Source organism: Erigeron canadensis, chromosome 9 (assembly GCF_010389155.1).
Source record: "Erigeron canadensis isolate Cc75 chromosome 9, C_canadensis_v1, whole genome shotgun sequence".
NCBI lineage: Eukaryota > Viridiplantae > Streptophyta > Magnoliopsida > Asterales > Asteraceae > Erigeron > Erigeron canadensis.
This window is the reverse complement of record NC_057769.1, coordinates 12,668,048-12,694,180: the sequence shown is the minus strand read 5'-3', so window position 1 is coordinate 12,694,180 and position 26,133 is coordinate 12,668,048. Positions and strand designations below refer to the sequence as shown.

General features: G+C 34.7%; 2 protein-coding genes across 2 annotated transcripts; one reads left to right on the top strand and one right to left on the bottom strand.

Annotated features, from left to right (window-relative positions):
- Window positions 1–235: 235 nt before the first annotated feature.
- Window positions 236–7,412, top strand: LOC122581196 (splicing factor 3B subunit 2). Its single transcript, XM_043753366.1, has 18 exons — window positions 236–518; window positions 1,681–1,800; window positions 1,876–2,004; window positions 2,096–2,158; window positions 2,307–2,414; window positions 2,848–2,925; window positions 3,397–3,489; window positions 3,603–3,689; window positions 3,921–4,022; window positions 4,697–4,816; window positions 4,902–4,961; window positions 5,570–5,709; window positions 5,896–5,977; window positions 6,060–6,118; window positions 6,221–6,266; window positions 6,520–6,614; window positions 6,705–6,774; window positions 7,103–7,412. The coding sequence occupies exons 1-18, from the start codon at window positions 303–305 to the stop codon at window positions 7,172–7,174; spliced, it is 1,740 nt and encodes a 579-aa protein (XP_043609301.1). The 5' UTR covers window positions 236–302; the 3' UTR covers window positions 7,175–7,412.
- A 12,016-nt stretch (window positions 7,413–19,428) lies between these two features.
- On the bottom strand, window positions 19,429–22,667 carry LOC122581543 (AB hydrolase superfamily protein YfhM-like). Its single transcript, XM_043753772.1, has 4 exons — window positions 22,328–22,667; window positions 21,096–21,263; window positions 20,376–20,611; window positions 19,429–19,826 (listed from the first exon to the last, which is right to left on the bottom strand). The coding sequence occupies exons 1-4, from the start codon at window positions 22,613–22,615 to the stop codon at window positions 19,523–19,525; spliced, it is 996 nt and encodes a 331-aa protein (XP_043609707.1). The 5' UTR covers window positions 22,616–22,667; the 3' UTR covers window positions 19,429–19,522.
- Between the last annotated feature and the right edge of the window lie 3,466 nt (window positions 22,668–26,133).

Genomic DNA, 26,133 nt, shown 5'->3' with positions numbered 1-26,133 from the left:
CGGGTATAAATCTAGCAAGCCCATAAAAAACTATAACATTTGTTTATTTTGAACCTGATAATAAATACTTATATTCGCCAAAAAAGATTTATATTTTTCTTTTAGCCCGACCCATTATCACATTCACATATCACATAGGATTTTATTAAAATGGATAATAATAAATTTAGAAAAGAAGACCTAAAAACCCAAAACACCACAACCGATCTGTCTTGCATATATATATATATCACACCCCCACACTACACATTTTAACGCCATTCTCCCTTTTATACGAGCATTATTAACTTAAAAAATTTCCGATGACAGCCGAAGTCGTCCCTCACTCTTCTAACCCTAACACCACCACCACCACCGATATGAGTAATCAGCCGTCGTCCAAGAAATCCCGAGAAACCGAACGCCGTCGCAGACGTCGTAAGCAGAAGAAGAATAAGCCCACCGCCGATTCGTCCGTCAACGGCGACGATAATAATAACAATAATGCCAAAGAAAACAACGATCCTCACTACAATCAGGTATTCCATCCTTCTTTTATATATATATATATATTTGCTGGACTTTTTATGAATTAGGGTTTTTATAGCCATACATAATCTAGAATAATTAGTTATTAATATGCACTATCAAACGCTCCATTTAATAATATCAGGTCTTAGAACACTTTATAGGTGGGTTTGATTCCAGAATATATATATATATATATATATATATTTGCTTATTTTAGCAATTTAGATCTAGAGGGATAATATTTATTTATGTAGAGAAAGTCGTTCTATCGAGTTCGAGGTTGACACATAAGACTTGAATGTTTCGGATTATAAGTTTTGTTTGGATCGAGAGGCAATTAAGTAGCTTTGCTCGGTAAATAATAGGGTTTAAGCTGAAAGGTATATGTGCTATATAGATAGCTGTAACATATAATATAGATAGTTGTCAGCCTTCGAAATATTTAACGTACAACTATTGTATATGTTAGAAAAAAACGACTAAATTTGTTAATCTTAATTGGTGTTCGGTTTAGTTAGTGTTGATTTTGACATATTAAAGCTTATTTAGGTTCATTCTTGTTTAGTTTTAAAATCTTTTGTTGTGAAGAGGCTCATAAGGTCACATATTTATACTTCATATACAGTGTTGTAAATCTCAGCCGACTCGGCTGAGTGGCGATTACTTGCTACTTGGCCTTAAAAGTCGGTCAAGACTTGGATTACTTGGTTAAAACTTGGATTACTTGGTAATTAATAATTAATCTTCACTTGTCCTAATGTACAAATCCACAATCAGCTGGATTACTCAGTTAAAACTCGGATTATTCGGTTGAGTACTTAATCAAATTTGGTAAAATGTGGTTTGAAGTACTAAAACAATTGTGTTAATGTTCTCCTAGACATATTTCTAGGGTCCTAGGAACACTTATTATCATGTTTGAACTTTCAAATCTCTACTTCTATAGTTCTCTGAACATGTTATGGATATAATTTCAAATTTCTACATAAATATTTTCAATCTTATTACTCCGCCTAGGTTGATTACTTGCTACAAGGTACCTGACTGCTTGAGTAAGCGGTTGGCAGAGATGATGAGCTTCTTGTTGAAATATTATTATTATTGTAAACTATTACTTTTTTTGTTATTATTATTATTATTATCATTGATAACTTTTTTTTTATATATAAGGTTATGGAGCAAGTTGAAATTGAGTATGTCCCTGAAAAAGCAGAATTCGATGGTTTTTTTGATGATGAGTTTAAAAAGGTGTTTGAGAAATTCACTTTCAAGGAAACTGCTGCTGCCGAGGTAGGTGTGTCTATCTTTTGTTCACAGTTTAACTTCTGATTGGTTGTGCTAATGTAACTGATATAAATCGCTCAGGAAAATGATAAGAATGAGGAGATAGCTGTCAATGCAGCATCAAACAAGAAAGCTAGTTCAGATTCAGACGAAGAAGAACAAGATGTCCAACAAAAGGATAAGAATGGTGTCTCTAATAAAAAGAAAAAGGTTTTCAATTTTGACTTCTTAGTTTTCTGGGAATAGTTTCTTTGTTTCTTTTCTTGCTGCTAATATTACCTTGGGCTACGTTTCATTACAGCTTCAACGCCGGATGAAGATTGCTGACCTGAAGCAGATAAGTACAAGACCAGATGTAGTTGAGGCGAGTTATTGATTTTGTTTCTTTTGTTTCAGCATCTTGTTTCTTTTTCTTTATGGGTTGGACATAGTTGTTTGTCATTTTTGAAACTCTCTTGCGTTATTAAGTATTTGTACTAACATCACCATCGAATACTTTTTATGACTTTCAGGTGTGGGATGCCACCTCAGCTGATCCTAAACTGCTGGTTTTCCTCAAATCATATCGCAATACTGTTCCTGTGCCAAGACATTGGTGTCAGAAAAGAAAATTTTTGCAGGTGCGTCACTATCTAAGAAATAAGTATCTTGGTTAGATTACATTGCTTTGCTAGTTGTATATATATTGTTTCCTATGAGAGCAAATGCTTAAACTTATATGAGGGTTAATGATAGGAAGTAGGGGATGGGGTATGAAAGATACGTTGATGAGGTTTGTCTTATATGAATATATGTGGTTATTGCAGGGGAACGGATGTGACAATCTCGGAGACTGGACGTGTAGGTGTTTTTGCAAAGGGAACCATATCATGGTTTCTCTTTTCTTATATGGATTTATGTGGGTTGGGAATGGGACATTAGTACGATGTCATATAATGATCAATAATTAGGGTTCTAATGCATAAAAGTTGTACACATAAATATTCTAGTCAAAACTGTCTAATATTTAACCTGATTCATTTAGATCTCATCATGCTTCAATTCATGTTGCAGGGGAAGCGGGGTATTGAGAAACAGCCATTTCAACTTCCTGACTTTATCGCGGCAACAGGGATTGAGAAAATTAGACAGGTACGATTTTTTTCTCTGATTTAGTTTAGCAAGACGCTTTTTTATTCTCTTACAACTTTTCTTCTCTGATGAGCTTGTTGTGATTTTCTATCTGGAGAAGTTCATTAGCTTTTAAAGAACTGTTCAGAAATTTTTGTTCTTCAAACAATCAAACTATGGATAAGATGATATTGCATTCTTTCTGACTACTATGACATTGATTATAGAAAGTGAACGAAACGAGTTCACTTTCTTTAATCTTAATACTGCACCAAGCTTTCACTTCTGTTCAATGTGTCATTTACTATTCCGCTCCAAGATTTTTTTTAAGAAAAAAGAGATGGATAGTAGTGTACTTCATCTGATAAATCATATTTTCATGCTTAACCTGATTATGATTGGAGAAAGTAGTGGTGATGTGTTCATATTTATATGATATTTTTTTGTAACTTCACAGGCACATTGAATCTTTCTCTTGTATTTGTTTGGCAGGCGTACATTGAAAAGGAGGATAGTAGGAAGCTTAAACAGAAGCAGCGTGAGAGAATGCAACCGAAGATGGGAAAGATGGATATTGACTATCAGGTTTAGTTACTTAAACATTGTGTGAAGTAAAAGTATCAGTTTCTCGCTACTTTAATTCAACAGTAATCTGAAGAGAATTTAACTGTGTGTCTGTGTCGTCATTTGTGGTCTAGGTACTTCATGATGCATTTTTTAAATTCCAAACCAAGCCAAAGTTGACATCACATGGTGACCTATATCATGAAGGAAAAGAATTTGAGGTAAGATGAAACCATTAAGGGGTCGTTTGGTTCAAAGAATTTTAGGGAATTTGGTGATATGGAATTTGATATTTTTGACGTTAACCTAATGTGACTAGAAAGGAAATTCTAAATTCCATTTCATGAAGTTCCCTTGAATTTATTGAACCAAACGGCCCCTAAATATATTTTATTATCTACGAATTGTGTTATCCGTTTGGTGTTTTATATGCTTATATGCTTATTCTACAGGTAAAACTTCGAGAGATGAAACCAGGAACCTTGTCACATGATTTAAAGGAAGCTCTGGGCATGCCAGAAGGTGCCCCTCCTCCATGGCTTATTAATATGCAGGTAAACTGCTGGATCATCTTTTACATTTTGGTTTCGTTTTGGCTACACCGCAAGTTCCAAGGAGGCCTAATGACATGTTGACTCAGAATGGGTTTATTTTTTTAATACTGGTAGACCCAGAATGTTTTTGACGTAGGAGTTAGTTAATTTATACGTGTACTAGTCCAAAAGTTGTATGAATTTGATGATAGTCTGTCATATAAACAATCTGATTGAAGTTTAATAAACTGACAATACGCTTTTCATCACTTTTGTTGACCCATTGGATTAGTTTGCCAATTTCCTGTTTTAGGTAATTTTATCGATATACCTATTTGACCTGTCTGAGATAAAACATACACTGAAGGCCTGAAGCTAATCAATTAATACCTTGAAAGATGTGCATCTTAATAAAATAGGTCATTATTGTGTTAAATTTTTTAAAAAGAATAAGTTTTCCTGGCATCTTTTCTTTGAAAAATATGAACAAGAATTTGTACTTAATAAGTTCTCGGTCGGCTCTACATTCCCCTTTTTTCTATGCTTCGGAAGGTATTCTTTGTTTTTCTGTAGTGCATCTCCAATGTTTTAGACGGTATTCTTTGTTTTTCTGTAGAGCATGTGCAGCTTCTTCTGTTTTTTTTTTCTTTCTTTTTTAGTTTTTCTAACATTATTTAGTTATGACTCTATTGCAGAGATATGGTCCTCCACCTTCTTACCCACATTTAAAGATCCCGGGTCTGAATGCTCCTATTCCACCCGGGGCCAGCTTTGGTTATCATCCTGGAGGTTGGGGCAAGCCACCTGTTGATGAGGTAGCAACCTAGTTTGTTGTGTTTGGTATTTATTCTATCTGTGCTATCTAATTATTACTCATTTTATCCTTCTCTATTGATGTAGTATGGTCGCCCTGTCTATGGTGATGTTTTTGGACAACAAGAAGAATTGCCTAACTATGAGGTACTCAACCTTGATGTTTAGTATTTTGCTAAAAATACCTACTCTTGTAGCTTAAAATGTAAAAATGTAAAAATATACTTCAAAAGAACTTGAGATATTTGAATGTAAATACTGAATGCTAAATAATATTAAAGTTGGATGGTGTTGCAGAGTTTCTTTTATAAAACTTTCTAGAAAAACAATATCTTAAGCCTGATTACACAATTGACCGAGTTCTCATTGATGTCTTATATTTTGTTATTAGATAGATATTATGCAATAAAGTATTAAATATTTAAATTGGGTTAAAATGTAAATTGGTGATGGAAAATCAAAAAATATAAATTAATTATACTTAAATTTGGTGAAAGTGTCAATTGGTCATGAAAAACCAAAAAGTGTAAATTGATTATATTAAAATTGGGTTAAAGTGTAAATTGTTAAGGGAAAACCAAAAAGTGTAAACTAATTTAAACATGTGTTGATTTAATTAATTTTGAGAAATTGAGGGTTGTGATTGGTTAATTGAGGTTAGGTCAGTTGCCCTTTAGTATATATTAGGATTAGGATTAGGATAGGATTAGGATTGGCTTATGTGTGTCCGTAATCTTGTCTGAAATTTATTTCAGGAAGAGCCTGTTGATAAGAGCAAGCACTGGGGTGATTTGGAGGAGGAGGAAGAGGAGGAGGAAGAGGAAGAGGAACCAGAAGAGCAATATGAGGAAGAGGATTTGGAGGATGGCATTCAATCAGTTGATAGCTTGTCTAGGTATCCGACTTAGATTTCTTCATTTATAAATGGTTCTTGTAAAAGATCCAGAAAACGATAAGAACTTGCTAGAACTATGTTTGCTACAATGAGTGGTCACCAGAGGCCCAATAACAATTTACAATCACAAAGTTGTATTCCTTTATGATGTTCTTATACGAATCACGCTTTTGTTTGTCATTCTAGTACCCCCACTGGTGTTGAAACTCCAGATGTTATTGAGCTTCGCAAGCAGCAGAGGAAAGAACCTGAGAAACCTTTATACCAGGCGAGTTTTTTCTTATTTTGTCTGTCTGCATCAGATAATCAGATTTAGGTCCAGTGATAACCTATTTTTGAATTTGTTATAGGTATTGGAAGAAAAAGAAGAGAAGATAGCTCCAGGAACTTTGCTTGGAACATCACATACGTAAGCAATATACTTCCTGCTCAATCATGTTTTTTCTCGGATCTATATTTGTTGTGTTTTAGTTGATTTCTTGGAAATAAACGTCTTTTGGCTTCTCTGCAGCTACGTCATAGGTGGTCCCCCGCAAGACAAGCCATCTGGCAAAAAGGTATGTGTTTTTCATATTAATGTTTTTATATTAAAATGTTTTGCTTATAATTTTTTATTGTTAGATTGTGAGGGTGATCAAAGAAGATAAATAGTTTAGCAGGGCAAAGTTGAATCATTTTTATGTATTATGAATTGTGATTCCGCAGACTGCTGGATCTCATAGGATGTTTTAAAAGTCTGTCGTTTGTCATTCAAGTGTTTTTTATTTGAAATTTGTATTCCTGATTTTTGAATTATATGATTTTTTTCAGGTTGAGATAATTAAAAGTAAACCAGATGGAGTTAACGTCTCTTTACTGCCTGAAGAGTTGGATCAAGATCAACTGGCAAACGTCTTGCATTTCAAGTGAGTGTCACCCCTCTCATCTATTACACATATATATCAAAAAAGATCACTGACCAGAAGCATTACCTATATCTTTTTTGTGCTTGTCAGATACGATGAAGCCCGGGAGGCAGGAAAGTCTCAGAATCAAAGGGAGGATTTCAGTGACATGGTTGCAGAGGTGTGTAATCCTTTTTCCTCTATATATAATTCTTAGGGATATCAGAAGGGTCATGTGCCAAAACAGCTGTGGGTCGTAAAATTTATGTTTACATGCTTTTAGGGTGGTGGGCATCATAATGTTCCACCCATTCTAATTTATTTTTTAGGATTTAAACTTTATAGTATGACAAGTATCTGTGGAGAAATGATCCATCTAAACAGCTCATTTACTGTTTATGAGCTGAAATTGTCTCTCCGCAAATTGCAATATCAATGTCTTTTATTTTCTTGTCACCCCTTTTATCTCGTGCTTGCTCACAAATTGTGTTGGGATAAATATGTTGCAGAATGAAAAGAAGAGGAAGCGAAAAATGCATGAGAAGGACAGCAAGTCGAAGAAAAAGGATTTTAAGTTCTAATTGTGTCTTTCTAATTCAGTTTCTTTTTCGCTGTTGGTTGAATTTTCTGGGCCATAATGTGTGCGTGGGTGTGGTACAAGTTTTAACCTACCCCGTTTAAATCTCAGATCACCTAGCCTTTTGTGCTCTCTCGAGGTTTTATGGATTAGATGTTCAATGTTGTAATCCTTGGCAACTTATATACAATGTTATAACTGTTATAACCATTTGGATGTTAAAGTATTGTTATTCCGGATAAGATTGCGTTGAAAAATAGTTCATTGAGCATTAACCGGTGTTCTAACTTGTAGCTATAGGATCCAATTTAAAGTAACCTTTATTCTCATGCAAGCTCAGCCAAAAGGTTTATGAACAATCTGGCAATTTCTGTCTATGAGAATATTTATATTAATTTCGTATAGCTATAGATTTGAAAAGGAACAATTACCTAAGGTTTTAGACACCACCAACAAAATTTACCAATTTAGTCAAGAAATTCTTACGGTCTAACATATTAGTAAGAAACAGAACCAACCCCAATCAAAATATGTCAAGTGTCAATAGTGGGTTACAAAGCTGTTCTAATTTGTACTCGAAATAATATTTTTGAGGTGTATTGATCATGTTTTCTATTTAGTTACCATTTCACTTGGTTTTCTTATTCTATTGTTATTAAAGTGTAAAGTATTAATACAAGTTCAGCATGGATCAAAGTTCACTACACTATTTTTGAGATGCATCTAGTATTGGTGGTAGTCTGTCCCACACTTGATCTTATTTGTTGTAGAATTCTAATCATGTATAACATCGAATTAATCATCAAGTTCTACACCAAAAGCATGCTTGAAGCTAGGCAAAAAACCTAGTATGGATCTATTCAAATGCATATAGAAAAGCTAATGTGTGAATACTACTCAAACATATTGCAAGTCGACTATTTTCACAGTATTCTAAGAGCATTGATATTAGCTTATCACCATAACTTCATGGAAAATCTTCAGAGCTTGTATTAATTACATAACTGGTCAAATTTAGAGAGCATTTGTTTCATTTTGAGTGAATTCTAAATAAAATAACAAGTTCAAGTTTTAGAACAACTAGTGACACTTGACATGTTTTAATTGGATCAGTTTGTTTCTTACTTAGAAAGATTAGGTGGTAAGAATTCCCTGAATTAATTGGTAATTTTTCTTGTAGGTGTTTAAAATAAGATATACACCTTAATATTAGACCATATAGGTAATTTTCCCTTAGAAAAATGTGGTAACAATTACGCTAATGTACAGATTTAGTTTGATTAGTAGAGTCCAATAGTGTCATCTAACGTTATGTATGGGTAATGACGCATTGAAAAAAAAAACTAAAAGTGAGTAGCCTAACAAACTTATATTGCCAAAGATATGCAATAAGTTTGCAATTCCATATGATCCACCATTTTGTATGGGAGATGATGCATTGAAAAAACCTGAAAATGAATGGCCTAAGAAACTTATATTGCCAATGATATGCAACAAGTTAACAATTCCATTTGAACTACATTTGTATATCAGAAATCATACGAACACTAACTCGAAACAGGTGACTGACAATCCAACTTTGTTTTTTCCGAAACAACAAATTTTAATTGCAAACTTTGCTAATGCTTGAATGTTCCCAAAGCCAAACGGAAAGAGGTGACTGCAATGAGTGCCTCAGATCTAGTATAGATCATGGGCGAAGACATGGAAAACACTACTTGTGGTCCTTATTTATAGTGTATTTTCATATTACAAAAACATGTCGACTTGATTGCTTTACTATACTGCTGTGTAGTTTTTTATTTTTTTTAACGGCATTCTATTTTACTCCTACTACTAAATTACATGTAGGCCTGGAAATCAGGACTCTCGAAAAACTCCCAATTAATCCACCCCACAAATGTAGGAAGTGGGACTCGAACCCAGGTGGATCCTCTCAAAGTCAAAGACCATACCAATGAGCCACCAACCCCATTGGCTTATACTGCTGTGTAGTATTCACACTTCTCTTCAGATATGACGCAGGGATCAAGTCCCATGTTGTCTAAAAGATCCCTTCTACATACACGGGATCATTTATGGTAACTCAGTAAGTTAAACAATTAAGGCCGCATTTGGTTCACAGAATGAAATTTGATGGAATTGCACTGGAATTATATTCTTTAGTGTTTTTGATTGTCTAAAATTGCAAGAATCACATTCTCTTGGAAAGTAAACATTTTTTCATTTGATGAAATCTTCATTCCGTCCATTACTTGAATCCCAAAAAGACAAACAAACATTCCTTCAAATTTCAATTTTCTCTACAAATTTTATTCTTTCCCAAAAATGTTGTATGAACTAAACGTGCCAAATGCATTTTTGTTAGTGTGATTGTACACTAAGCCGCAATCGGGTTAAGGAAATGGGTAATGGGTGTTTTGAGGTTGTTCGTTGGCGATTCCTCGAAGGTAGGGTTCGAGCCTCTTTACGCCAAGCAAACAAGATGGGAACGATTTATGTGTGATCGTATGAATATATGTGATATGATGCCTTGGAGGTCTTTTTTCTCCCCCTTTATAGAGGAGTGCCCGGCCTAAGAAGTAGTCCAAGTTCATTCTAGGGTTTTCCCTCCTATATGGACTCCAACAACTTCCCATATTTAACCGGTGTTATTGATGGGATCGAATCCCTTATTTATAGGGGATTGATTTTATAATTTAATTCCATCTGTGGCTTTCGTTACAGACAACCTTTCGAGTCGCAGGGTAGTATTGTTGAGCGGGTACACCATTAAGCCCCCAGTCCAAGGGATGGGTTTTGCAAAATATCCGTTCCTTTGGACTTTTCTTGACGTATCCTATTTTTAAAGGGGGGTTTTCTGAAAATGTTGCGATATATAAATGATTTGAGAGATATTTAAGTGTGGTAGATGTGTAGGATCGACAGTTGGCGTTTCCTTTTCTAAATGTATAAAAGGTGTGTCCCTGTTTCTCACCTTGCATTAATTTTTTTTTTCTTTTTATTAGTAGGCAACTTTCTTTTCGTATTTTCCTTGTGACTACCGCCGCCAATTACTGTTCTTCTTGTTTGTTCTTCGTCTTTGTTAATCTGCTTTTCTTGTTTCAAATATGCTATCATTAAGGTGCAATGTTTTCAAAGAGGAAGGTTGCTGACATTAGTCCTTCTGGCTCTCCTTTCGATGTTTCTGGCGATGCTGTTGCGAAGAAGGGAAAAGGTTTTGCTGGTGTGTCCCCTGTTTCTTTTTCCGGTGCGACCGATAGTAGGTTTATAGAAGAAGAGCTTCTGTCGAAGAATTTGGGTGATCGGGAAAATCTCTTGATTAGCGGCTTGTGTCGGGAGTACGAATATTCTCAGGATATGTTGAAAGAATCACAGCTTGTTATTAGGAATTCATTTGACAGGATAGTGGATCTGGAGAAACGTTTATCAGAGCAGGATGTGGTGGTTAGGGCTCTGCGCGGTGGCCTAGCGAAGCGGCATGATGAGTTGCTGCAGGTGGATCTGGAGAATGGGGATCTTTTGAAGTAGGTGGATGGTTTGGTGAGCAAGGTGATTCCATATGTCTGTGAGACTCTTGTGACGGGCCCTGAAGCGGTGAAGCTGGTTGATTTGGTGGTGAATACTTCGAAGAAAAAAGGTGTGTTGTCTGCTACTCATTCGGAATATTCTCCTGAATATGTGAAGGCGAAGGAGTCGTTTGACCAGGCTATCAAGAGCTTTGCCACTTATCAAAGTAATTTTGTTTATGATGTTACTCATTTGTCTGATCCGGATGTTCATGATTTTCTGTCTGTTAAACCTCGCTTTGACTGAACTTGTTATGGATATGTTTTTAAGACTTATGTCTGTATGGTTATCGTTTATGCTCTTTTTCGCATATGTTGTATGTTTTTATGCTGTTTGTTGAAACGCCCGTACTTTTTTTTTTTTTAACTAAAAACATTTATTTCCTGTTATATTTATTTATAAGCTGTAACCGATCATTGTATAACCTCAAAAATAGAACCTGGTGCATGACTTGTTACCTTGACACGTATACCTTTCCAATATCGAAACACGTGATCTTTATATCATATAATATGAAAAGTAAAACCCAAGACAGGATCCTTAACGACTCGAGAGTTATGACCAGGGGTAGTGTGGTTGATATGTAAACTCGATGGCCCGACCTTAGATCAAATAATGGAAGACGACTACCACCTGATATACTTTGGTAAAGGAACAGTTGGTCTATAAGCCGTCAGGAGGTTTAATACGAGTTAGCAAGCAATACACCAAGACTTAAACATGTATAAACTCGTTTTGGGACAAAAAGCACCAAGAGATATTGACATAGACCACCAAGGAAAATTGTCTAAAATAGCTTCCATTTTATGATGAAGTACTAACTATATATAACTTCAGAAAAACCATCAGGTGGCTTAAATTCAACTAGCAAGGGAAACGTAACCAAGCTGCCTATGTATCTACTTCTCATTTTATGACCAAAAATTGAAATAGAACTTGGACAAAAACATCAGATGGTTTTTAACATGGACTACCAAGGGGAGCTAAACAAACTAATATATGCAGCTCGTATTTTATGATCAAAAGCCAAGGATATGAACCGGACAAAGGATGAGGTGGTTTTTATTTCGGTATTGGAGTGACCAAGAAGACCAACCATACAAGTAGTGAACCTGCTCTAGAATTAGATCTCTGTAACTAGTCGACTCGACCCTTGGCGTATCTCAGCCTAAAACAAAAAATTCAGTACTACTTTCAACAGAATATTTACATACAAAATGACTATCCAGGTTCAAAACACATGAGGCTTAAGCTTGACCAGGACCAGGACCAGGACCAGGACTAGTTCTGTACAAACTAGTGCAAAGCTACATATTTACGTGTTTAAAACATGACCATCATAAATCTGTTTCCAAATAGCTAGTTTACAAATCGGTTTAATTTGCAACTTTATAAGTTGCACAAAAAGGGCGTAACGAGTATCAAAGAAAAGCATAAGAGATACTCGTTGCCCATCCAACGAGCAACACTGCTAGTGCTAAGCTATACCCATCCCTGAATCTTTTCGGGTTCCACTTGTCTCACCTAAAAAGAAAAACATAATATATAACGGTAAGTATAAATACTTAGTGAGTAAACGGGTTCTAGCGTATAAAGAATGCATAATCTAAAATCTTTCTGTTGTGATCTAAAACAAATTCAGATTCACATTCTATTATGTAAGGAATTCCTTTTCTAATAATTTCTGTAAATGTACTCTAACGTACATATAACATGTGGCTTACCCCATAGGAGAGATATCTAGATCGATCCCATAGGGGTTACCTTCTAAAATATAATAGATACGTACCCTCATACATGTCTATATGCATTCCAAGTACTACCTAATATTTCTATTCTATAATTTCTAGTAATTCTATGCATTCAAATATATATAACATATGGCATACCCATACGAGAGATATCTAGATCGATCCCGTATAAAGTAACCTTCTAATAATGCGATAGGTACATACCCTCATACATATCTATATGCATTCTGGATATTACCTACCATTCTATTCTATCCGTTACTCACCTTGATTGATCTCTTGTTTAACCTATACATAAATCATATATATATATACACGTCACGTAAGGTTACAATATAATCTTCTATCCTCTTTAGTCTACTGCTCGCTGCTTTAAAACATTCCTTAGCTAATATGACCCATTTCTGAAAAATCAAGTTTTCTTTGAGGCATATCATCAAACACCTTGTCTACATGATTTTATCTACTGTAAAAATTACTTCTTTTGTTTAAGTAACTATCCATGTATTTACTAATTCAAATTGCAACAACAACTTGTTTCAAATCACTACTATGTATTATAAAACAAAACTTGTATGACTAATTTTTTACCAAATAAAATTTTCCTTTGAGGTGAACTTGATAGTACTAATTGGGTCATATTATAGCCTGGTCATAATTCAATCTTAACAAGTCTGAACTTCGGGTTTCCTGTATAACCCCAACTTAATCCTAAATAGTGATAAAATCATACCTTAGATTGAACTTATATTGAGGACTAGATGACTTGAACACAATTCCGAATTTAACAAAAATTTAACTCCTTGCGTTCTTGAGCTATAGTTACAGCCTCTTCTAGCACCCTCTTACACCTTCTATTTCACACTATATACACGTGATTTGTGTAAGTGTAGCTTCGAGGGAGTATATATCCTTCATCTATTTCTTTTTCTTTTATATATATATTCATTTTATTGTAGTTATCTAGTAATAATATAATGAATTTGTCATATATCACATATTAGTCCCGAAAATTAGTTACTATTTATCATAAAGGTACTAACTAGTTGACTGGTATTTTAGGCATATACTAGATATAACTTATATATCATAATGTTTATATTTTAGTTTACATAAATTAAAAATACTTATTTAAATTACCTTAAATTATGGGGTGTTACAACTCTCCCCCACTTCAGGGTTATATATCATAATGTTTATATTTTAGTCCTTTTGTCGGATGCATCCCTTCAGGGTTATGAAGAAAGGTAGTTGCCTGTCTGCTCCTCGTGAGAGGAACTGATTGAGCTCGGTGATCTTTCTGTTCAGGTTTCGCACCTCTTTGATGGTCTTGGGCGGCAGGATTTGTTTCAACTTGTTTACTTTGGAAGGGTTGGCGTGGATACCTTTGTTACTAATGTAATACCCGAGAAACTTCCCTTCTTCCACACCGAATGAACATTTTTTCGGATTAAGCTTCATGTTTATCTTCCGTAGGTTACCGAAGGTCTCTCGAATGTCGTCGAGGAGTCCTTCTTCATATTTGCTCTTAATAACCATGTCGTCGACGTATGCTTCTAGGTTTCTCCTTATCTGCGTAGCGAAGGCCTTGTCAATTAATATCTAGTACGTAGCCCATGCGTTCTTTAGCCCGAAGGGCATTTTCTTGTAACAGTACGTCCCTTTGCTTGTATAAAAGGCTGTTTTATCCTCATCCTCCTCCGCCATTTGTATCTGGTGATACCCCTTGTAGGCGTCCAGGAAGCACTTGAACCTGTGATCTGGAAGTGATTCTACCTTCCAGTCTATTTCCGGCAGGGGGTAACAATCTTTAGGGCATGCTTTGTTGATGTTCGTAAAGTCAACACACATCCGCCACCCTCCGTCCCCCTTCTTTACCATTACCGGATTTGCAATCCAGATGGGGTAGGGGGACTCTTGGATTATTCCTGCCTTTAGCATCTCGTCTACCTTTCTGCGAGCAGCTTCAACTCTATCGGCCGAAAGGCTGCGTTTTTTCTGGTAAATTGGCTCCATATGTTTTCGTTCGTTTAGACGGTGCTCTGTTACGAACGTCTTTCTGTCCAATGCTAGGGTCTTTGGGACCCCGGTCATATCTCCATACTCCCATGCAAAAATATCCATATTTGACTGTAATAATTTTCGAAGCTTGTATTTGCATGCATCTGAGAGCTGAGCTCCTATGGAGACCAATTGATCCGGGAAGGAGGGGTTGATGACCACCTTTGTTTCGTCTGCTTGTTCTTGGGGTTCTGTCGTAACAGAGGTTTCTTCATCCTCCAACCTTTTCACGTCGTTAATCTGCTTAATTCGTTCGTAAGATGAATAGATCTCGCCCATTACTGTCTCGGATCTGAACTTGACGAGTCTGTGGATTACGGAAGGAACCATTTCAAATCGCTACATTGTCGTCCTTCCCAGGAGGATGTTGTAGGGTGACGGGGATCGTACGATGACGAGATCCAGTGTTTCTGTCCTCTCGTGCGTTGTAACACCCCAAGTTTTTTTAAAGATAAATAAATTAACCCTTTTTATTAGTTTTGACATTAAATTAATTTTCTAGTATTTTATTTTTGGATATGGGGTTAATTTAGTTGGAACTTTAACGGATAGCGGGTAAAATACCCTAAAAATTGGAAATGGGTCGTGGCACCCATAGGATGTGCCAGCCACACACTCATCTAATTCATATTTCCACTATTCTTCTTCTTCCTCACTTTCTCATGCAATCCACTCCATTTCCTTCAAAATCAAAGTCAAAATACCTTCAATTGCAAGACTAGAAATCACCCTAATAATCATCACCATCAAATAATCTTCATTCAAGAATTGAAAAGTTAGGGTTTGTGGGTATTGTGGTGGTGGCCGAATTTCAAAGAGAAAAGAAAGGAAGAAGAATTTCCAACTTAAGTCTTGCATTAACTTATTGTTATTGAGGTATTGAATTCCCCTAATTTAGTTTTTATCTTTCTTTTGAAATTAGGGTTCATGGAGTGAACCAATTTGAGGGCTTTTGCTAGAAGATGAATTATGGTTATATTCTCCTCAATTCCTTACTTAACCTAGTTGTCATTGAGTTATATGATATGTTTGATTATGAAATTGATAAGTTCAAAGTAATATTTTGAGTTTGCAAGAAAAGATGAAATTTTTGCTAGTTATTGAAATGTGGTTGAAAAAGGTAAGATGAACTACCTAATTTTGTTGTTAAAGGTGGAAGTAACTCAATGACAAATGGGTTGGGTTTTGGGTTTGGATAAGGCTAGTGAATGAGAATTTGGTAATTTTGAGCAACTAGATGAAATGGCTACATGTTGGTGGTAAAATGAGATTTTTAACAAAATAATAGATAATTGAGATTGATGAGTTTGAAAGATTGAACTTTGTTAAGTAAAACTTGATTTTAAGCCAACTCAAGAAAATTGAGTTTAGGTGAATAGGAATGCTAGTGAATCGTTAGTTTGGCTAAGTGAGTTAGCCAAGATTGTGAATAAAGTCTTATGTGCATATTGTATTGAATTGATAGGTTGAAAGCTTTGCACTTGTTGTTGCATTGTTGATTGTTGATAGTCGCGGAGGAGGTGAGTATATTTGCATACCTTTATGTATACGTTGGGCCAATTACCATGAGATGTGAATGTTCCAAGCATGGTAATTGGTTCGGCGTTAAGCCCATGTGGGGCATTGTTTATGAGGCCTAAGGACCTCCGGGGCCTAAGAACCCCATAGTTGATATGAGATAAAGGCCTAAGAACCTTTGAGGCCTAAGAACCTCTTGAAATTATTGTTTAGCGTATATGGATCTATGTATGTTTTGTTAGCGCAAAAGTGAGTATGCAAGTGATGATATGACGGTATCATTGGCTACATGCGATAGTCTTTTGTGTTTTTGCCCTCCTTCGTATGTATAATTGTATGCAAGTTTATTCACTAAGCATTCGCTTACGTTTTAGTTGTTTACCATTTTATAGGTGGTTCCGGAAGAAGGAACTAGGTATTGTTGATTTGAAGTTGTTGACTTGAAGTGTTAGTGACTTGAAGGTATTTGGTCATCCATAGAAGAATGACATTTTGGTTAGAAACCTAGTTAATTCCCTCTCAAACTCTTGGCTCTTGATACATGTGTTTTTCGAATGAGAATGTTGTGTATGATGTATTTTAAGTCTTGAAGTCTTGACTATTATGGTAGATTGAAGTATAAATCATTTTGGAGTCAACTTGGTCATTTCGTCACTTTGGGTAAATGCGGGTGAGTGACCCGCTTGGTTGTTTTAGTGTAAATTTCAATGGTTAAAGTTTCTAATGTAGTAATTATGTTGTAAATTATGTCATGTGAAGGTTTGAAATCAAATTTGATGTGTGATGGAACTCGTGTTCGAGTTTGGATAAGGTTGCAAATTGAGTTAATAGTCAAATTTGATGTTTTGTGTGTGCAGTAAGAGTACAGACGCAGACACGGCTGACCGTGCTCAGCGTCTGCAGTATTTCCTCTTGGTGTTCAGATTCTGAGAGCACGGACGCAAAGCACGGTCGACCGTGCTTGCGGCCGCAGTTTCTCTGTTTTCGAGCAAAATTTTTCCGAGCTTCATTCAAGGTCTGAAACTTATAGGATATGTTTATTATAACATATTAAGGTGTTCTAATTTGTTAGATTTTGAATTTGAACATTTTGAGTTTTTCACCTTATTTTGTCTAAAAATTTTGTAAGTATGGATTGGTCAAATTAAGTCAACTTGTAAAAAAAAAAAAAAAAAAATGGTCGAGTCGAGTTGAGTTCTTTCATGCGTCCCATCTCCGATGTAGACATCCAGATCGAATTTTCCCAAGGGCCAGGAGTGTTCTCCCAAAAATCCTACCAAAGGGCCCCGTGGATTGGTCTTTCATGCTCTTATGGCGTCTGGCAATTTGAGGAAGCAGTGTTCGTAGATGATGTCACACTCGCTTCCACTGTCCAGGTAGACCCTTCGCATTTCGATGTTGAATATCATGCCCTGAATAAACAGAGGGTCGCTGGAGACTTTTCCTTCCAGGGGCGGGAAATAGTAGCCTTCTAGCCTTTCTTTAGCCACCGCTAATCCTCCTGCCGCTGTTTGATAAATCGCTAAAACCGATCTTTTTTCATTCAATGGTTTATATGTATTTTTCTTAACCATCATGTACGGCGAGAATGCACAAAAATATATTTTTGTGGATTGTGAAGACCTAAACAACGTTAAGGTCCCACGGATGTCGCCAAATGATTGTACACTAAGCCGCAATTGGGTTAAGGAAATGGGTAATGGGTGTTTTGAGGTTGTTCGTTGGCGATTTCCTGAAGGTAGGGTTCTAGCCTCTTTCCGCCAAACAAACAAGATGGGAACGATTTATGTGTGATCGTATGAATATATGTGATATGATGCCTTGGAGGTCTTTTTTCTCCCCCTTTATAGAGGAGTGCCCGACCTAGGAAGTAGTCCAAGTTCATTCTAGGGTTTTCCCTCCTTTATGGAATCCTAACAATTTCTCATGTTTAACCGGTCTTATTGATGGGATCGAATCCCTTATTTATAGGGGATTGATTTTATAATTTAATTCCGTCTGAGGCCTTCATTGCAGACAACCTTTCGAGTCACAGGATAGTATTGTTGAACGGGTACACCATTATGTATGATATACGTTGAAGTATTGGCAATGCGGGATATATGAACTTATACTATTATACACCTTTTAAAATTTGGAATGGCATTAACATACATAGTTGATTAGTTTTCTCAGATACATTGCAAAACATGTGACGGAAAGTAAGTCTTTGTAGAATAAATTGTGGTGAAACCTATATCAAGTTTTCCGACGAAGTATAATGATTGTTGGTCCCGATGAAAAAAAACATATCCCGAAAAAAATATTAAATTATAATTTCTTACTAATATATAGACAGATAATAAATTATAGATTTCAACTTTTAAAAATATCTGAACAAAAATTGTATAAGCAACTTGTGTGTTAACATGGATATCCCTCTAATATTGCACTATAATTGGTTAATTTGACATCATATGTGATGACTATATTATTAGATAGATTTCCGTAGGATACATATAGAAACTTTTATACATTGTGAAAAGAATTTACTAAAAATTGTTTGTATCATATTATATAATTTATATATCTTTAATCATAACATTCTTAAATAAAGGCTTTAGTCCTATGGTACAGTTATCGGGTTATGAAAGATAGTAATGCAGTTTCACACGCATTCAAATGGCTCAAAAATAATCGATTAATCAAAGACAAAATCTATAAAGGTTCCAAAACAAAGTTCTTTAAAATTTTATAAATCTCATAACTAATCATAAACATTTTTCCACCTTATAATTTATACTTATTTTGACGCCATTAAGATAGGAAATAAATTAAATCAATTTGTAATTATCCTAACAATTAAAAAGATAACTTCTAAATATAAAAGATAATAAAACCATAAAAATAAAAATTAACCTACTGCATCATATAGTTAAGATAGTTTTAGCTGGAAAGATTGGAACAATTTTAATGTAATGTAAATCTCTTGTACCATTGTTGCTACTTCGTAATTGCGGGATAGCAACATTTATATACAACATAACTTGTAAAAAAAACTATTAATAGAGTTAACACTATCAAAAAAAAAATTTTATTAATGGTTGAAAGGTTATCACCCTATTAAAGAGATCTTGTGTTCAAGCCTTGGAAATGAAATAGGAAGTTCTTTTATGAGGGTCTGGCTTGGGTATAGCCAGGTTCAAGTCTGATGGGGCAGGGTTTACCCCTATTAATCACCGTGCCTTTGGGCGGATTAGTAGGGGTTTTTCCCCGTTGGGTATTGGAAATAGGCATTTCTACTTTGAGGTAACTCTCTAGCGCGGACCCGGTTAACAACGTATGCTAGAGCTCCCGCGTCATGAAATTTCATGCGCCCTTTAAAAAAAAATCATAACTTTGTTTCTTCCACACTGACAGAATCAAACACACACACACACGATACCACATTATTATCTACATCTTACTAGCACCTAATTATCCACATTGTTTTGTTCCAAAGGAGATGAACTAAACGTGAAACTTTTCTTGCAGTGATGGAGGAAAGTGAGGATGAGTTGATTCACTTGGTCGGGGAATTGCTCGTGAACGAAATGAGATCCGTTAGGAACGTATATTGTTTCGATGTTTGGCACATACTTCTTCACATCCCCAGACCTTATGTACTCGTCTATTCCAGGAATTTTCATCGCGTAATCGTCCTCACCTAAGATCATGAGTGTTGGAGCTTCTACTTTGGGAACTTGTTCCGTTGACCCGAGGTTCAGTTCAGATGCTCTATGAAGATTATAATGGAAGTGAAGCAGAGTAAGAAAGTCAAATCATAGCCTTGAAAACAGGATATTAAAAAAACTGTAACAAACTAGAAGTGCCTATGTATTTAAGAGATTTTATGCCATAATTCAACCCTTCCCTATATGATAATAGTTTCAGTTTACATCTAATATGAAAATGTTCCTTTTAGGGTAGTTATTATAAATGGGTCATAGATGTTAAATCAGTCAAAATCTGCCCAGAAATGTTTTAAAACTCTTGTGACATCTTAAACTAGTCAGTTCAAAACATTTAAGATGATCAGTTTAGTTACATAGCTTTTGTAATCATACTCAGTCATCTATAACACATATATATACATTTTACTGACTCGGCCTATACTGACACCCTAGTTAACGCGCTCGTATTATCACCTCATATTTAGGACACAAAGTTTATTAGTTCTATCTTTACCGAATTTGCATACTAAGGGTACAAATTATCTGTTATGGCCTCAACCTACGTCACAGTTTCAATAGATGACAATGACTTTGGCCAGATTTAGTAAATTACCTATATGGAATTTGGAGAGCAGTTCGAAAACCAGACTTGTCATACAAACCCGCATAGACTGCAAGATCATCCTCCGTGAACCAAGAAGGTAGAGGAGTCAATGGTTTAACCAAATCCATTATCTCTTGATTTTCACTGGCTATTGGTATTTCGCTTTGAGAAAACAAGATGTAGATGTTTCTCACCACTGTTTTAGTATCAAAGCGGCTGAAATCAGATTCAGCTCTTCCAGGTTCCTAATAAAGTTCGATAACAAGTTAGTGAATCTTTTAAATATGGAACTTTCCTACTATGACCTTGAGATCCTGTATTTAAATTCTACACTTACTGCCCAGGGCTGCATCCAAATTAGCGGTTCAACTCCCAAGTTTTGGTTCTTTGCTATTTAAAACTAAAATAAAATCAAAAAGATATGTTTTAAACATTTTTAAAATGGGTCGTAAATGAGAGCACCAGCAAAAGGCTTCAAATGCTTGAACCATAACCGGTCCTAGACTTTGGTAATGCTAGCAACCGACTAACCGAGTCCACCAAACTTAAAAGGAGCCACCATATAACTGTAATTTCCTTGAAGAGGTTAAATTACTTTTTAGTCAAGGTTTTAGCTTTAGTTTTATACAAGCCTACACTAGCCTAACAGCCGTTATTTTATACTAGCCCGTATATCAAGTATCAAATATAGTGTTGTGAATATAGAGGCAATGCTGGAATGCTATTTACCTGCCATCTTTGAACATAGAAGCCTTCTGGGAGAGGAACTTGAGGCTTGTAGGCAACTGGAGGCATAAATGCCATGCCAAGTGTTGCAACACCCGCGACCTTATCTGGATAGAGACGGACGAATGAGTAAGCAACCCATGTTCCAAAATCTTTTGCAATCACAAATACCTAAAAGAGTATGTATATATTAACATAAGATCAGAACTTAGCCCATTTCTATGCTTTAGAATCCATGAACAGAGAGGAGTAGATTAGCATCAACATATTAATCTACATTTTGGATACTCAAAGCAATTAATCTCACAATATTAATACACTTTTTGAACATAAATTAACAACACAGAGACATCAAAAGCTCGGAACAGATTAGAAGTTAATCAAAATTTTAATTAATATTCAATTGAAAGTATACAACAAGTACTGCAAGTATGTTTTCTTAATCTGGCTCCATGAATGTCAGTATTCTGAACAACAAAGGAATCACTTATGCATTTCCAAATAGCTTCTAATCTTGTTGCATTTTTCTATTATTTTTCTTAAAACCTGTAGCGAACTTTCACATTTTGCTACAATTTGATGCATACTATGCACGTTTTTAAAGTCAGATACATACAGACATACAAAATCAGAATGACAAGTGCAATACGTTTCATTGAAATGTCCCGAATATACACTAACATAAGATCGTTTAGAAGCGATGAACAGAATTACTTAGTCACCATAAACAGAAGTTTTAGATATCACGTCAAAAATGTTGTGTTTTTTCAACAATTATGAGCCGACTCGCCAAATTAACCCCTTATTTCCTTTTCTTAAAACACGTCAAATGTGTTTGTTTAGAGCGGTCCCAACGGGCTCCTATTTTTGCTCATTGCTTTTCGTCTAAAACCAATGCCTTAGGCAGTGTCTCGTCTCGTCACTTAACAAATTCGGTTCCTGGTGTCGCTTAAAGCTTGGTGAATCCACTCTTAATCAAAGCCACTAGTTTTTTTTTTTTATTAGTATTATATATTTTAAATGGTTGGAGAATAACAAAAAAAAAGTGACGTCATAACAAGGAAGTGATAAGGTATTGTATGGATATGTCAGCTTACTCCATGGTGCTGATGTGGCAAAATTGACGAGACATACGTCACCATTGGGAGGGGTCGTATAACTCGTAATCTCGTATACAAACTATATTCTCAAATGAGTAACTTATAATGAAATTTTGCATTTTATAACAAAGATACCTTAGAAATTGAGAGAGAATCAAGGATAGATACAATATCGTTGACAAAGTCAGCGTAGGTGGCCTTTTCCGGTTCAGGAGGCTCATCAGAGAGACCATATCCTCTGAAATCAGGTGCAATGGCTCTGAAACCAGCGTTTGCGATTGCGATCATCTGGTGGCGCCACGTGTACCATATCTCAGGGAACCCATGAAGCAAAATTACTGCAGGGGAGGACTCAAAACCGATATCAGCTACATGAAGGTTTACCCCGTTGACTTGTATGTATTTGTGTTCAACTTTGTCCATTTTCAAAGCACATAACAATGGTGTCTCATGTCTGTTTAAAACATTGTTTTTGTGTAGAGGGGTATGGGTGAAAACCCGAATTTATTTATTTATTTATTACTCATTATTTAGTGAGTAAATTATATTTTTCGTCCCTAACGTTGGCATGTTTTGCACTTTTCATCTCTTAAGTGAAAAAATTAAAATTTTGACTTTAAACTTGGTAGAATTTTCCACGATATTACGCTCGGTTTTTGTGACCACAATATTTTGAGTTTTCTGGCAAGTGTTGAATCGGAAATCTTTTGGTTAAGATTCGTGCAGAAATTAATTTTGAGAAATTTGGTGGTGGTTTCGTGGTCTAGTTCAAAGAAACGAGTGAGATATCGGCATTTTAAGTTTTCCGGTGAATTTTTCAGCTACTTAACCGGAGAAGATGAAGATGATGACAATATATAATGTAAATTTCAGTTTTCGTCCCTGAACTAGTCACCCTTTGTACTTTTAGTACCTCATGTGTTTTGCACGTGAAAGACTTAACGGCTGAAACTTAACGTTGTATAGCCAAGGGACGTTGATTGCAAAATTCTGCCAAGTTTAAGGTCAAAATTATAATTTTTTAACTTAAGGGATGAAAAATGCAAAACATTTCAACTTTAGAGACGAAAAGTGTAATTTACTCTTATTTAGTAGATAGTAACTTGTAGTATTTATCATGGGTATTCAAGTTCGAGTTCGACTTGGATGTTTTAGGCTGAGCTCTAGCCCAACGTGATAGATTAACGAGCCTTCATATGAAATTTCGAGCATAACTTGATAGTTATATGAGATATTTTAAAGTGGATATTTTAATCTAACCATGTACATGAGACTATGATCTAGTATTTTTCATCTAACAACATAAAAGATAACATTTATTTATATAATTAATTTACAGAAAATAGAAAAAATAAAAAATGAAAGAATTCGTGGATTACATGTTATACATCTTTCTTTTATATAAATAAAATAAAATTGTGATGACATTTTTATGTTTTATTTTTTTAAATTTTTGTAGGGCCCAGTGTGGGTCTACTTTTTGTTTTTTCTACTCTCACATAGCCTCAATTCTTTTCATTATTTAAAAGAAAATGATTGATCAATCTAACCAAAACAACATAATAATCAACCTAAGTACATGATGATGACATTTGATAAAATCAAAGGAAGAGATTGAGAGAGATAATGAGTGGATTACACATGTCATGTGATACTTTAGGTTGATTATTAGGTTAATCTTTAGGTTGATATATCATTACTCTTATTTAAATTTTTGTGGCCACTTTCATGTGTTTTACTTAAAAGTTAGAAAATGATAGATCTTTTTATATATTAGTTTAAAAATCTTTTTAAAATTTTAAGAAAATGACATGTGTTATCTATTAATTTTCTGTCATAATCTTGCCTCTTGATTTTTCTACTTGTCATCATCTAATAGTTAAAAACATTTTTAGTCTATTTTATTTGAAAAATTAAACATTTCCTAAAAAGAAACGTCTCACGCTTGTCACAGAAATGACTGTAGGGGTAATTGTACACATTTATACTTAAATTCTGATTTACATATAGTATATATAATAGATTAACCAGATTGAAGTCTAGAACTTCGTTAGCTCAGTTGGTAAATACGTGCTCAAAACCTTCATTTTTAAAAGTTACATGTTCAAGTTGGATACAACATTTTTCTTTTGAACTTTGTTCTCTATTTTCTAACATTTTATCTTTTGGTGTCATTTTTGATTATCACATTAATTTCTTTCAATATTTTAACTAAACCACTCGGTAATAGCTCAGTGGCCACTAGCCGCCACTTTTCAGGGGATCCTAGATTCGAGTCTTATCAAAATTAAACTTGAGATAATCAGGGGATTATTAAGTGGTTGAGAATTACCTGGACACTAAGCTGGCTGAGAGATTAATGGGTACCAAATGATACATGAGATCAGGAGATTTCTATCCATTTACCATTCTTTCAATAATTAATAGCATGTCATTACAATATTACATGATATATACTTACATGACAAAACTCGGTACCTTCGAATATATATGTTTGTTCATATCCGAAAAATTATTTTATAGCCCCTCTGTCCCATCAAATGTGTCCACTTTTGAATTTTCAAAGTCAATTTTTTACAACTTTGACTGTGAATATCTTTGTTTGTGTTATATAATACTCGATGAAAGTTATATCGATGTAAAAATATGTAAACTGTATTAATTCATATAACTTTTATCAAATATTATATTATATAACCAAAAATATTCATGGTCAAAGTTGTAAAAAATTGACTTTGAAAATTTTAAAAATGGACATATTTAGTGGGACGAATAGAGTATTGTACTTTCTTTTGTGTAATTTTTTGCTTTCTAATTATTTTAAACATTTATGTTTTAATTATGTTTGTTTTTATATTTTGTTTTGTATTTCATTTTTTTATACTTACTATCCTTAACAATTTGTATAATCTTTGAATGTTTTATGACCTAAGTTTTTATTTTGAAATTTTGTTTTAATATATAACAACTTCTTTATTAACAATATAGTCAGTTTTTGAAACAACGTTATGAATTTTATGTGTTATCATACACAACAACTGTAGTGTCTTCCGGGGTAACGCCTGTATGACATATCTCGTTAATAATAAAAGGAAAAAATCAAATGAAAACTAACAATCATAGTAAAATAAATATACTTAATTGTAGAAAGAAAAAAAAAAGATAAAAGGAAAACAAGTGAAAATGTATTATCTTATACCAAGGGCATCTTCAATAAAGGTTGATGAAAAACCTTTTTTAAATAAATATTTTTTAATAGGTTGATATCATTGGGTGTTAAAATCTTTTTTTTATGAAAAATTGACAATGCTTAGCCTTTTGAGCAAAAACTTTTTCTTTTCTTAGTCTCGAAAAAAGATTTAGTATAAACTTTATCATTGGAGTAAAACCTTTTTAATGGTTAAAATTAATGGAATACTTATGTAGTAAAATAAAAAACTTTTAAAAGCTTTTCTTCAATGCTCTAACATATATCAAGGAAGAAAAAAATAATGTTAACTTTTTTTTTCTTTTTAGAACAGCAACGGCTGGATCACGGGTATCCGGACTGGATACCGTGGACCTATCCGATCCCCTCCCCCCCTCCCCGCTCGCCCCACCCGGTAAAAGCTCCACGAAAGCCAGGACAAAATCCTGGCAGACAATCACAGGCCGAGAGTATCGAACCTGTGACCTCTTGGACAAAATTCCGGGTATCCAAACACTGAGGTAATCAGTGAAGGACAAAATAATGTTAACGTAGTAAGTATATAACTGTAAAGTGAGAAATTATATTATATTATAAAAAAATAGCCCATTTGTTAAAAATTATTTATCTATCTATATTTGATGCACACCAAATGTTCGATGAAATGCATCATCTCCGCTTTTTCAAATTATTGTTGTTTCCCTATAACAAAACCGAGTGAGGATGTTTGATGTTTAAATGATAAACCCTAAAC

Bases quoted from the DNA above. Each gene is read 5' to 3' on its own strand.
- LOC122581196 (XM_043753366.1), top strand. From the start codon at position 303: ATGACAGCCGAAGTCGTCCCTCACTCTTCTAACCCTAACACCACCACC. The intron at 2,005-2,095 runs GTTTTCAATTTT...GTTTCATTACAG, and splicing joins TCTCTAATAAAAAGAAAAAG to CTTCAACGCCGGATGAAGAT. The intron at 4,962-5,569 runs GTACTCAACCTT...AATTTATTTCAG, and splicing joins AAGAATTGCCTAACTATGAG to GAAGAGCCTGTTGATAAGAG.
- LOC122581543 (XM_043753772.1), bottom strand. From the start codon at position 22,615: ATGGACAAAGTTGAACACAAATACATACAAGTCAACGGGGTAAACCTT. The intron at 20,612-21,095 runs GTAAATAGCATT...GAACTTTATTAG, and splicing joins TCTATGTTCAAAGATGGCAG to GAACCTGGAAGAGCTGAATC. The intron at 19,827-20,375 runs GTAATTTACTAA...TAATCTTCATAG, and splicing joins GCTCTCCAAATTCCATATAG to AGCATCTGAACTGAACCTCG.